General features: G+C 39.4%; 2 protein-coding genes and 1 long non-coding RNA gene across 3 annotated transcripts in view; 2 read left to right on the plus strand and 1 right to left on the minus strand.

The window, feature by feature from the left end:
• The window catches only part of LOC145436102 (uncharacterized), a 423,401-nt gene that overhangs the window by 193,474 nt on the left and 217,304 nt on the right, over positions 1 to 12,623 (plus strand). The gene's annotated exons all lie outside the window — the stretch shown is intronic.
• Positions 1 to 12,623, plus strand: part of LOC145436097 (uncharacterized) — a 38,480-nt gene that overhangs the window by 8,747 nt on the left and 17,110 nt on the right. The gene's annotated exons all lie outside the window — the stretch shown is intronic.
• On the minus strand, positions 1,857 to 5,304 carry LOC145435310 (ficolin-1-like). Its single transcript, XM_080312608.1, has 6 exons — positions 3,887 to 5,304; positions 3,774 to 3,832; positions 3,643 to 3,711; positions 3,361 to 3,457; positions 3,071 to 3,170; positions 1,857 to 2,428 (listed from the first exon to the last, which is right to left on the minus strand). The coding sequence occupies exons 1-6, from the start codon at positions 3,945 to 3,947 to the stop codon at positions 2,077 to 2,079; spliced, it is 738 nt and encodes a 245-aa protein (XP_080168734.1). The 5' UTR covers positions 3,948 to 5,304; the 3' UTR covers positions 1,857 to 2,076.

Genomic DNA, 12,623 nt, shown 5'->3' on the forward strand with positions numbered 1-12,623 from the left:
ACAACACCGCTTATCCAACACCTTTCAGTGCCGTTACATATACGCGTCTATCTGGATTGCCTTTGGACTCCGGACTCGTTTGGGATTGGTCGCCAATGCATTGATGGTGACAATTCTATTTCGGATGAAAATTACAACGTTTCATGTCATTGTGACGGAAACGGAAATGAGTCCCACATAGAATATGAAAAATCATACTAATCAGAATAAGTCTATCTACATAATGTGACATATTGTTAGTGTTAGAAAAATATCGTTCAAAACGTCAGTTCTGTACATCAGGATATTAGCATATCGCTCTCGTGCAGAGTTCTATAAATCTTGCACACAAAATGGGTCCATATTGAAATAATCGATACGAAACAGTATGCCCTTAACCAGGGTTGTAACCAAGTCACAAGGCTCCGAGTCACAAGTCAATCTCACTTATATAGTTTTGACTAGAGTCAAGTCGAGTCATTTTCAATTCACTACCGAGTCAAGTCCGAGTCCAAGTCACCGAGAAGAGGGCCGAGTCCGAGTCATGGTATTATGACTCGAGTCCGAGTCCAAGTCAATGTGTTGACTGGTCAGGCTCCAGTTGAAGTCTTGTTAAAACCTTTTTCTATAAGTCTGTTTGGGGATGTCGAATGTTTCGCATTAATTTCCTCGATATTAGCAGTTTCTGGTCGCATTGTAAAGTACCAGTAGCAATAGAAGTAATCCCAATAGTGTGATTACCAGGGCAAGTTTTTGTTGCACTAAAAACCTGAGAAAGTTGCATTTATTTTTTTAATTTTAACAAAAGTTGCAGAAGTTACATTTATACAATTTTTTTAAATCATGAGGGTATGAGATACTCGAAAGGTTCCAGCAGTCTAAAATTTGCATGGTGTCTGCTTGTTCCGTTTCTTCCTTCGCTATTCAATCGATCATGGTTACATTTTTATTTACATAGGGTTCGCACAATTTACAGTTAGTTCAGGAAGTTTCATGACTAACGGAATAGTGGGTATGCCGCATACCCGAAAAAATTGCTAGGTAAACACGGCATACCCAGTATACCTGCGTCCGGCGCCTATGGTGGGCCGCATTGTCACTTGAAATCCATTAATTTAGTGTTTATTATAGTTTTATAGCATATTTTGCGCAATACTTGATAAAAGTTGCAGAAAAAAGTTGCATGAAAAATATAGACAAAAGTTGCAAAAAGTTGCAACTTAAAATCCTCCAAACAGATTAAAACACCATACTACATACATTATAAGTATTTACGAAGCTTCCAGAAGCTGTAAAAAATGTTGCAAAAGTTGCAAAAACTTTCCCTACTGATTACTTCACTATTCTTCGAAATTACAATGAAATGTCATTCTTGGCCGTCTTAATCTCGAGTCATATGACTTGGTTCGAGTCATGCGCAATGACTCGAGTCCAAGTCGAGTCAATACACAGATTGACTCGAGTCGAGTCGAGTCATTTCCGTATTTTGAGAAAATGACTCGAGTCAAGTTTAATCATTAGAAAATCTTGACTCGTGTCGAGTCGAGTCATGACTCGAGTCATTACAACCCTGCCCTTAACACCCGTGCATATACCAAAATTATCCGTTCTACCAAGAAATTCAAAGACCATTTAGCTATCACAAAACTACAGTATTAAATCGCACTAACACGGAAGTGGTGGAGGCATTCGCTTACGTAAGAATTTCGCATAACCTTATTCATTTAATCCGCGTCAGACAGGTAATCAAATCATTCGTTCGTGCTGTTCCTAATAGGTATATACAGTCCCCTATATTTAATGATGTGCATAACTTTAATATCATAAATGCACATAATAGTTTTATTTTAATATTTCGTGTAAAAAAAACATATAGGCTACCTCAAGCGTGTTTTTGTTCGAGTGAAGAAAACTCTTTAATTGGTCGTGCTCCTATTCGCACTTTGGGTTTCAACGTTTCTTATAGATAACACCAACTCGCGGAAATTAAATACACGGTTTTACTGGATGGGAACGGCCAAGGTTATGTGCATGTGAGCCGACAAAAGTCAAGTGCATTGAGTTTTTGTCGCGTAGTTTGAGTCTATCTTTCGTCTTTTATAATTTTTTGGAAAACTTCATCTCCGAGAAGCGTATAAATTCGTAGGAGCCATCATAATTTCCAGAATCATAGTCCCAATAGTAGAAGACGATGTTGACAGATCGCCACCAAAATCCTTTCCCATCAGTTTTATTGAAGTTTCCGTTCAGATTACTGTGGGCACAGTTGTAATACCACCAGCCTCCTTCATAGGAAGAAGCGCAATTCTCCGAGACACGACTATCGTGGTCGGCGTCCTTCGTTGAGAACTGTTGGTTGTTGAGACGTGAGAGACGATCGGTTGCGTTCCCAGAGTATCCGGAGACGGTTATTTTGTAGTTTTCGGAGCTGGGTCCGATTTTGAAATTGCTGGATAATAAGAATTGCCACGAATGCTGTTATATTGTAGTAGGGTGACCATATTTTGGAGTCGGGAAAGAAGGACACTTTGTTCAAATCATAAAAGTTAGTTACCGAAATTGAAAACAGTTGATTTTGATTGTTATACGTTTTGGGCTGGGCAAAACCGAATACCTGAGTGATTGGATTTTGAATGGAGTACTATGCTACAAGTCGTGTCGAATATTCTACAATCATTCAATATGCCGTCGTAGCAGTAGGAAATGTGTAAAAAATGTTCAAGCATTTATATTCCATTGAACTTTCTGACAATACCTTTGGTTGATCACGACTTCACAGATGTCCTTTGCAATAACGTGCGTAGTTTCATACTACATGTTCCGTATGCTGTGATACAACCCACCGACGTTTCGAGGCTTGCAGTTGAATATGCCATCGTAAATATAATTTTCGTTGATAAATCAACTGCTGCTGGCCAACATCGATTAATTTCAGTACTCGGATAAAAACTTATTTTTCATTACCCGACTCGAAACACTAGAATTATTACGCGATTCAGATTCGAATTCCCGAATCGCTGTGCCTATAGTCGTAGTTACATTACATAATTACGAATTCGTGTAATACTTAATGCATCGATTTAAGGCTTGCCTGTATTTTGCTACCCGATGGATTCCTGTATTATTCTCAATCATGTTTATTTCCAATTCAATGTCACCTCCCTTTGTCTTTTCATGCAATTCCGCAAGTCCTGAAGACGAATGTTGTGGAATGATAGACGGGTTGATCTTGAATTAAGTCTTTTGCATAAGGAAATGCTATAAACCACCAATTCCCATATGACGTAGTAAATTCTTTCATCACAAATTGAGCTTTCTTGCTCATTTAATACTCAAGTTACGATCGTCGTGAAGAAATCAATGAAAATCAAATCTTCCCACCTAACCAGAAATCTCCTTTAGGATTCCCAAATCCTTTCTCGTAATCATCCCAACCACGGTAGAAATCAACGTCTCCATTTATTCTTCTCTGGAAAACCTGCAACGGAACTTGGCAAACAATCAATATTTTACAAATCTCACGAATTCTCTTCTCTCAGTCTGCGTTCGATGTTCAAACCTTTACGTCGACGAAAACTGATTTGAACGTTTGGTCAACTCAGACAGCGATTGCTCGCAACGTTGCCAACGCGCCATCTTTAACAGATTTCAAAATCTACTCACAGTCCATTTCCTCTCACGTTCTGCTCTGAGTTTAACTTCCTTCTGCATCTCTGACATCGTTTCCGGCCCCTTCATGAAACGTACACAGAATATAACGTCGAGTGGTGATGTCAAATTACTTGCATACCAACCCCGCAGTCTCCCTGTGAGATCCATTTACCGTTCACGAATCGCCTCATGCAGAATTTGGCTGAAAAATTAGAAATTTCCAACTTATTCCAATTCGAGCGCGTATTCGTTATACCTGACGAACGCTGGTAGGCCACATATCCAAACACGAAAAGAATCCAGATCATGGGAGACATTTGCAAAAGCAATTTGACATTAAATGTCAGCGGCCGTTATGTTGAATACCCTACTGGACGCAATGCGATGGGTGTCACCCGGAATAAATAAATGTCAAGCTGGATTCGATAATGCGACCAACGTTCACTAAACCACACATATAACAACCTTTGTCAGTTCCATGCTCGTCAATTTATTACTAAATTTTACGTAGTGAGTCTAATCCTAAGTTAAAGTAAATTTGAATGTCATTTATAACCAAGAAGCCAGGAAGCTCACTCGATGAATCGCAACATTCAAATTACGTGAAAGGTAATCAAAACAGTGTAGGCTTATGTCAGCAGTTCTAGTGACGCGGAGTTGCTGGTTTAGGCATCAAATGTTCACTCGATGTAAATTCTGATACAGTGGCGTGAAGATGATACATAGCGCCAATTGACTTTCAATCCATCAGTACATAATTGCACTTAAACACCTATTTCATCGTCTAAATTCCAATAAATATATAGTTTAGGGGCGTATTGTACATTGTATAAACAGGCATAGCCACTGGACATACGGGACGGTGGTGGGACGCGAGCAGAAAGCATGACAAATCCCTAGGGCAAGTTTTTGCAACTTTTGCAACTTTTTTTTACAGCATCCGGCAGCTTCCAAAATACTCGTAAGATATGTAGAATGCTGTTTTAAGCTGTTTGAAGGAATCTTATGGTGCAACTTTTTGCAACTTTTGTCCATTTTTTTCATGCAACTCTTGCAACATTTTGCAACTTTTTCGATTTTTCATGAAAGTATTTTCGGTTTTGCTGAAATACACGGGCAAATTCGACTGAAACACCGTAAATCAGCACCGAAGTACGGATATTTCGGGAGCTGAGCCGGTAAATTGACCTTTTTTTAGTCAACCGAGCAAAATGTGGTCTTTTAGTGCCACTTTTGCAACTTTTGTTAAAAATAAATAAATAAATGCAACTTTCCGCGGATTTAACTGCAAAAAAAACTTGCCCTACAAATCACTCTGGGGACGGACAAAAATAATACAACATCGGCACACCCTATTATATTCGACTCGATGATACGTACCTTTATATGCTATTCGTGAATATTTGCGATTACATAAATTTACATACATATCAACAGGAACTAGGTGGAGATCGCTGCCTGGGATAAAATGACGTCGCATATATAGCAGTGAGGCACTTGCTATTTACTCAATATGTCAACTTCCTTAAGTCAAATCTGACATTATTCAACATTGCTGAAATGAGAAATCTGAAATCAGTCATATGGTTTGGTGTAGCCTACTCTATATAATGCAACTGATATGGTGTAAAACAGTGATTCCCAAGCGCGGCCCCGGATAGCCTTCTTGTGGCCCTCAAAATATATTAAGAAATCGATTTATGACAAAAAATAAAATTTATATTTACAAGATACTCTTGCTTGGCTTGGCCTCTGTAGTTTTTAATTACAGAATTCCAGGAAAGTTGTGAGTATAGACTGCTAACGTTACGTCAGTGCTGTTTCAATGCAATGTGACTTAACTTTCCAGTTGAACGAGCAGTAGCGATAGATATAAATAGGTACTGATAACTTTCAAAACCGGAGGAAAATCCTGAAAAAATGGTAAATTTTTTCCACTTCGTGGTCGCTTGACTAAAAAAGAAAAAGAGGCTCAACTCCCGGAAAATACAGTTTTTCTTTCACAATAACAGGCGGTTGACTGAAGAAAAGGTCAACTTTCCGGCCCAGCTCCCGAAATAGCCGCCGTAGCGTTCCTACGGAGCTGACTTAATGTATATCAGTCGAATTTGGCTCTATATGTAACCAAAATCCTCAAAAAAGAAGACAAAATCTTAAATAAGAAGACATTTGGGCGTCCTCCGAGGACACTTAAAAAAAAATCAAAAAAGAGGACAAATCATCGCTTAAAAGAGGACGTATGGTAACCCTATGATAACTAGATGTGCAACACGTGACTCACGGTTGAATACGCCGAGATGCATACTGCTTAGCCGGCTAAAAGCAGCATAATTGGTAGTCCTATAGTCAGGGCCGTAACTGCCGCACCCCAAACCCCCCAATTGAGGGGGCTGAGCTCGAATGGGGCCCAATATTATTTCGTGAATTAGCATATATTTTAGAGTAATTTTTGAAAATTTATGCAACTTTTTCAAAAAATTTTCGCGCAATATTAATTCGCCACATATCTTGAATATTGGGTACTCTTCCCCAAGAAAAAATACGCAAGATATATAGAAATGGGCATATCAGCGTTGGCCATGACCGCACTACAACGCACCAAGACATATAAAGTTTTAGGCCATGTAACATGTGACTGCAAGAAGTGTGTCAGAGCGATCGGCAGCGAGAAAGCCTTGGCCGTAAAGGACTGCTTTTATGCTGACCAAAAACTTCGAAATACCAAAAACTGCGTTTTATATACAAAATACATATAGGTTTGGTTGTCCATAAAGGCGCCTAAATGACTGGCGCCGAATGTTCTTGTCTTTGCAATCTGAACATCACAAGACAAATACCATCCCGCAAGAAAGAAAATTATACGCCAGTGAAGAAATACCAATATGAAATCGTGTGATCTTTCAGTCTAGTATAGGTTTGGGCAATTCTAAATTTTTTGATATAGCAGACAGGAGGTCACGGAATAAAATCATGTAAAGAAGTGTCCGCCCGCCAGAAGATGTTTAATTTTACGGAATCTGCAGTTTCAAAGACACCTCTCACTCAGCTCTACCGGTAAATCTGATTACGTGGGCAAAGAGGACAACCATGCAATTCCCGATCTTATTCACCGATTTTATCATGAATTATCGAAATATTCGCGCGTCGCGCTGTCTCACTAAACCAGTGGTTCCCAACCTTTTTATCCTAATTCCCCACTTCCGATTTATTCCGAGCCTTCATTCCCCACCTAAAATCTCGATATCCATATCTACCCTTCAAAGTGCTACCTCCAATAATATCTTGTAAGACTGTGCTTGGTAAATAGTACATGCTATTGGTGATTGTTAAGATTCCCGGAATTGATAAGCACACAATAAAATTAACGCGGCGGTGAACTGGTAACCGTAAACGCACCGACCCCCGCGCGCAGCCAACAGAAAAATAGGAGGGGTTTGAAAATTTTCCAAATGTTGCGGGGTAGCATCAATTTCATACGTGAATGCCGAATAATACATGGGTCACATAAACGTCCTGATGTTGACGAACTCATGCGTGCGATATATATATATAAGCCCCCGTGAACTACACTTTCGCACAATACTAAAAGAACTTGAAATGACATAAATGTAATTTCATTTGTAACGATCGAGTCCGGATGTGCTATCAATTAGCGAGTCCACGATCTCCCTTGAATACATGTTCATTGTTCAGCAATCAGAGTTATTATTACAACAAATCAGAATTTTTCTATCATTGCGTTTCGTGACCGATGATGGTGTACAAATGAGTAAAAACATTTCTGGAGATCGGGTGTTGCTATCCAGGCGATTCTCGCTAATTGGAGGCACTGATACTATGAATCGCTGAATTGCAAATGAGCTATAAAATATTCGGTCGGCATTTCAAAACGACATTTAATAACGGAGAATGTTACTGTAAAGATTTTTTTAAAGTGAGTCTATGCCCCACCAGAAATCCCGAAATTCCCCACCAGTGGGGAATTCCCCACCGTTTGGGAACCACTGCACTAAACAGTACAACTTTAATTTCGTGGCAAAAGCGAACAACGTGATGCGGGGTCAGTTTATCACCCTATGGGAGCCCGGGGTCCTGACGAAGTGCTGTTACGTTCCTGCCAACGGGTATACCCCCGGAGATGTTTAATTACTATTGAGGGGGCTTATACCTTTTCAAACACACTTCACTCAGCTCTACCGGTAAATCAGATTACGTGAACAGAGACAGGATGACAATTGATAGCAATACATGTAATTCCCGATCATATTGACCGATTCAGTCATGAAACTAAAGAAATTTCTCGCGCTTGGCGCGTTTAGGCGAGAAAAGCTGATTCACTCAACGGACACCAAATGCAGCAGATAAGTAGCGGTAAAAAGTGTACAGTTTTGAAATCTCGCTAGGGCAATAAAACTACTCCGAAATAGCCATGATGACTGTTTGGGTCCGTTTCATAGCCGTAGTATTCGTGCGGCCCCGACCGTACTCTGAAATTCCAAATTTGGCCCTCACACCGAAAAAGTTTGGGAACCACTGGTGTAAAATGTGTTCAATAAACTACGGCAAAATTTCTAGAACGTCAAATTGCACATTTCAAAGAAGTAATAAGTAATTATTGTCCTGCAGAGGAATTCAGTAAGTAATTTTAAGTCGGTTTTGATTACTTGCACTACTTTCTCAAGCGTTTATGTTTCTGAACTACTACATCTACTTATCAGCAATGTTCCCTCTAAGCTAGCGCGCTTGCGTGCGTGCGTACTGCTTTCAAAGTCTGTGCGCACAGGAGAATGTGTGGCGAGCGCCTTTCTTCATAATTGCTAATACATTTGGACTCATTTCTGTACATTATGCATGTTTTAAAAATATTTTCTTTATGTGTATTGGGGTTTCCCAAATTTCAATAAAGAAATCAGGTCCCAGTCAATCACGCGTAAAAAGTTTTGAAGATAAATAAAAGCTACCCCAAAAGAGTCTATTTATGTTGATTTACCAAAAAAATTGGGTCGCCTACGAGCTTAATACGGTATAAAACCTTCTGTTTCACTTTTCGCAATAACATGGATAAGTCGTGTGCGTCAAATCCTTTGGAATGCCATAAAAAATCATGCACGCGTGCCGGGGGTTGCCGACCCCTGCTATATATCTATCTCTACAATTGTAGGCCTATTGATGAAATTGTTTTGTCTTGTGTCATGCAGAGTTGAATCAATTGTAATTTTTATTGAGCTGAATTTATTCATTACATTTTCATGTAATTGTAATTATAAATGAAGCATTTCCATTTTGTTGATTGTAATTGTAATTTGATGAAAATTTGACCTAATTACAATTTCAATTACATTGTTATTGAAACGTGACAATCACAACATAAAATAATTAGCCTATTTACATGGGTGTTCTATGCGTGCCTCGTTAACTAGATATAACAGCCATGATAAATTATTTCTCATATTTCCCCCATTGGAAAGCGTGAAGCATCTGAAGGGGGGGGGGGCGAAGCTCCAGTAAACTGAAAAAATCTTCCGCGCTTGGCGCGATTTACTTCCATTTCATAATTATTGCTCTGCGTATAGTCCAAATTTCATATTGGAAAATTCTCTCATCAACAGTCTTAACCTTCATATCATCAAGCTAACATTCTGGTTTCATTGTGTGATATGACGATAAGGATGGTAGGGGGGGTCACGAAATATTTCACTGTCATAGAAGATTTTGTCGTTGTGACGTAATAATGACAAGTACACAGAGTCGCAACAACAAAATTCATTCTGTATTTCGAACTTGGTTAACCTAATTTTCTGGCGTTCGCTCCTGACGAGAGCCAGTCGATAAGGTTCGAGTGGAATAAATTTGTCAACATGAACGTATTGTTTGCTGCAATATTGAAGTTCTGTACTTCCAAAGGCCTGTTTTACAGCTTGTAGCCTACTTTTTAGGCCCACCGTTGTAGACGGCCCATGGTTTGCTCATTGTGAATCATAAACATTCAAATGACACAAATAGGTTGGCATGGTATTACGCTCAACGTACCGCAATATCTCAACTGAAGCAAGACTGCGCGGGCATTGCATGGTTCTTATATCAAGAAGCCCATGATGAAAAATTGTGATGTAGATACCATTGTCGGTGTCGGTGTGTCAGTTTACGCTCAACGTCAGTGTTGCCAGCCAACAACTGCTGCTGTAGAACGTTCTTCCTCCATTATTGGCAAGCTACTTATTAAGGACAGAAACTTTCTACCCGAGAATGTAGGAAAGTATCTTTCGTTGTAGCCTACTACATAGCATTTTCAATATTTTTGCCATAATGCGTAATGTAACTACTGGCATTCTTCATAGAGCCAGATTTCGTTAAAATAAAGTTTTTTCACGTAAAAATTTGTCAATTTTTACGGTAAAAAAGTTTTTCTCAGGCCAAACTACTTCGTAAGGACAGACAGTTCGAACCAGAAATGAAGATACGTACTGTAGAACAATCTTAACGTTATGTGAGAAAACACCTAATTTGCATACGTTAAGTCGAATTTGGTTAAAATTAAGATTTTTTAGGTCAAAATCTTCCGTTTTCTTGAGCCAAAAAATTTTTTACTCAACTAAAATTTTGCAACATTTTGTTACATGGTGTTATTTTTGGTTCATAATAAGAAAAGATTTCTCATTTCACAGATGCAAGTCATGAAAGCAAAACCACTTCTGACGATTTTAAAAGTGTTGCATTGTTCTATGATGCATGAGTAAGCTCTATTTGTTCATATTATCGTTTTCATTAGCGTTTTCTTACGCCCAATAAAGAATTATTGTGACTAATACGATGCAAGTATGAGTAAAATCAAAAATTAGAGAAATTGACATTTCTGCAAAATTTGGGACACTTCAGGAAAAAGTTTGGTATTTTGGTAATTAGTTTAGGATACTAAAACACAATACATAAAGTATTTTAGCCAACTAAAGCTTTTGCAAAATTTTGTTACATGGTATTATCGGCTTAAGATTTGGGGGCCAGAGATCATTTTGCAATATTTGATCCGTCGGTACCACATCTCCCCTACCCCTTCCCCAAGAAAAAGCACACATGATTTATGGAAATGGGCATTTTTGAGCCACGACGCACCAAGACATATGAATCTTTAGGTCATATAACATGAGATCGGCCATCGTGAAAATCATGGCCAACAAGGACTTCCGATCATATTGACAGGTTCAAGCATGAATTGATGAAAATTTAGCGCTATGCGCGTATAGGCGAACGAACGCATCTTACTAAACAGTACAATTTATGTCGGTGATAAGTCGCGGCAAATACGACCAACCAGAAGGCCCCCCAGAAGTTTGGTTTATTACCCTATAGCAGTGGTTCCCAACCTTTTTCGTCTCGCGCCTCCCTTGGCCGAAATTTGAGCCAAAATTCCCCCCTTAGGAGAAATCTGCCCGATTATTAAAAAAGGTAATTTTTACTGCGCAAAGACCTATGGACCAAGAGAATAAGACGGGCGGGTACCGAGTGTTTGTTTCTAGCTATAACAACACTTTGTAGACCTCCAAAAACAATGGTCTCGGTCCCAATCAAACAAATTCTGGGAGGCTTGTCTCAACAGACCCCCACACTTCCATTTGTGTTTTCGGCTTACCATGCACCAATCGCTAATACAACTGCTGTGAAAAAACAGTATGCATAAATTTACTGGTCTCGCGATTTTTTTCTCAAGTTTGACTATGCATTGGGCCAATAATATTGTTACTTTCATATATAGCAGGGTTGACCAGACTCGAGCCACCATTTTCTGATGACTCGACCTGACTCGAGTCATATTCCCAAAGTACGGAAATGACTCGAATCAAGACAATCTTTGTATTGACTCGACTTGGACTCGAGCCATTACGCATGACTCGAACCAAGCCATATGACTCGAGACTATAAGACGGCCAAAACCGACATTTCATTGTAATTTCGAAGAACAGTAAAGTGACCACCCGATTGGAATTTCGTCTATTGGTCTTGATACTTGAAAATGCGACAAGAAACTGCTCAAACTGAGGAAAATTAGTATAATATAAATCCAAATTATTCAATATCACCAAAGAGAGTTATAAAAAGTGGGTTGAACAAGACTTGAACTGGAAACTGAGCAATCAACACAATGACTTGGACTCGGGCTCGAGTCATAATACCATTACAATGACTCGGAGTCGATCCCTCCGCTCGGTGATTTGGAGTCGGACTTGAGTCAATGCTGAATTCAGAATGACTCGACTTGACTCTCGAGTCAAAACTATGGAAGTGAGATTGACTTGTGACTCGGAGCATCGTGACTAGGTTACAGCCCTGATATATAACATACACGCGATGAGATTTCCTGCTGGAGCTCATTGAAATTTAGGAAACCCATTACGTTTCGGCAACGTCGCACCATGTTCAACATGTCTTTTTTTGATCGGGGAGCTGTTCACTAAAATAAAGCAAGGCTAGCGATCTGTTTGACTTGAATCGATGACGTTGGAATATTTTGCCACTGTCTGAAAAAGTTGACTTGAAAATATAAGATAAATACCTTCAGTAGAGGCCTGGTTGCGATAGATTCGGCACGACATTTGCTCGCTTAGGATATATTTGATTGAGAGGACGTCGCTAGCCTACAAAATTGCCTTGCGAGCTGCAGCACATCTGAACTAATTATAAAAAAACAAGGAGGAATTTGTATGTAAAAAAGAGATTTCAAATAGCATTTGAACATACTTTCAGCAAAAAAAGCCATAAGGAGCATACATTCGGATATAGCTGGTTGACTACATGACAGTTCGGACATGAACAATTTGGGAAATCCGTTACAATTCTAAAGTGGAATTCCTCCCTAAAAATTGCAAAATTCCCCCCAAGGGGGGAATTCCTCCCCGGTTGGGAACCACTGCCCTATAGAAAGCCCAAGACCCGGGTTGACCAACTTCTCCAGTCGGCGGGCCGGATATAGGGAAATGAAATACTTGGCAGGCCGGATT

Source organism: Botryllus schlosseri, chromosome 3, assembly GCF_051294905.1.
Source record: "Botryllus schlosseri isolate E-star chromosome 3, Bs_hap1, whole genome shotgun sequence".
In the NCBI taxonomy this organism is placed as follows: Eukaryota; Metazoa; Chordata; class Ascidiacea; order Stolidobranchia; family Styelidae; genus Botryllus; species Botryllus schlosseri.

What these genes read in the sequence shown, in the direction of transcription:
- LOC145435310 (XM_080312608.1), bottom strand. Translation starts at nt 3,947, where the DNA reads ATGTCTCCCATGATCTGGATTCTTTTCGTGTTTGGATATGTGGCCTAC. An exon ending in GGCCTACCAGCGTTCGTCAG is followed by an intron (nt 3,833 to 3,886) that starts GTATAACGAATA and finishes CTAATTTTTCAG; the next exon opens with CCAAATTCTGCATGAGGCGA. An exon ending in CATCGGGTAGCAAAATACAG is followed by an intron (nt 2,429 to 3,070) that starts GCAAGCCTTAAA and finishes CTTATTATCCAG; the next exon opens with CAATTTCAAAATCGGACCCA.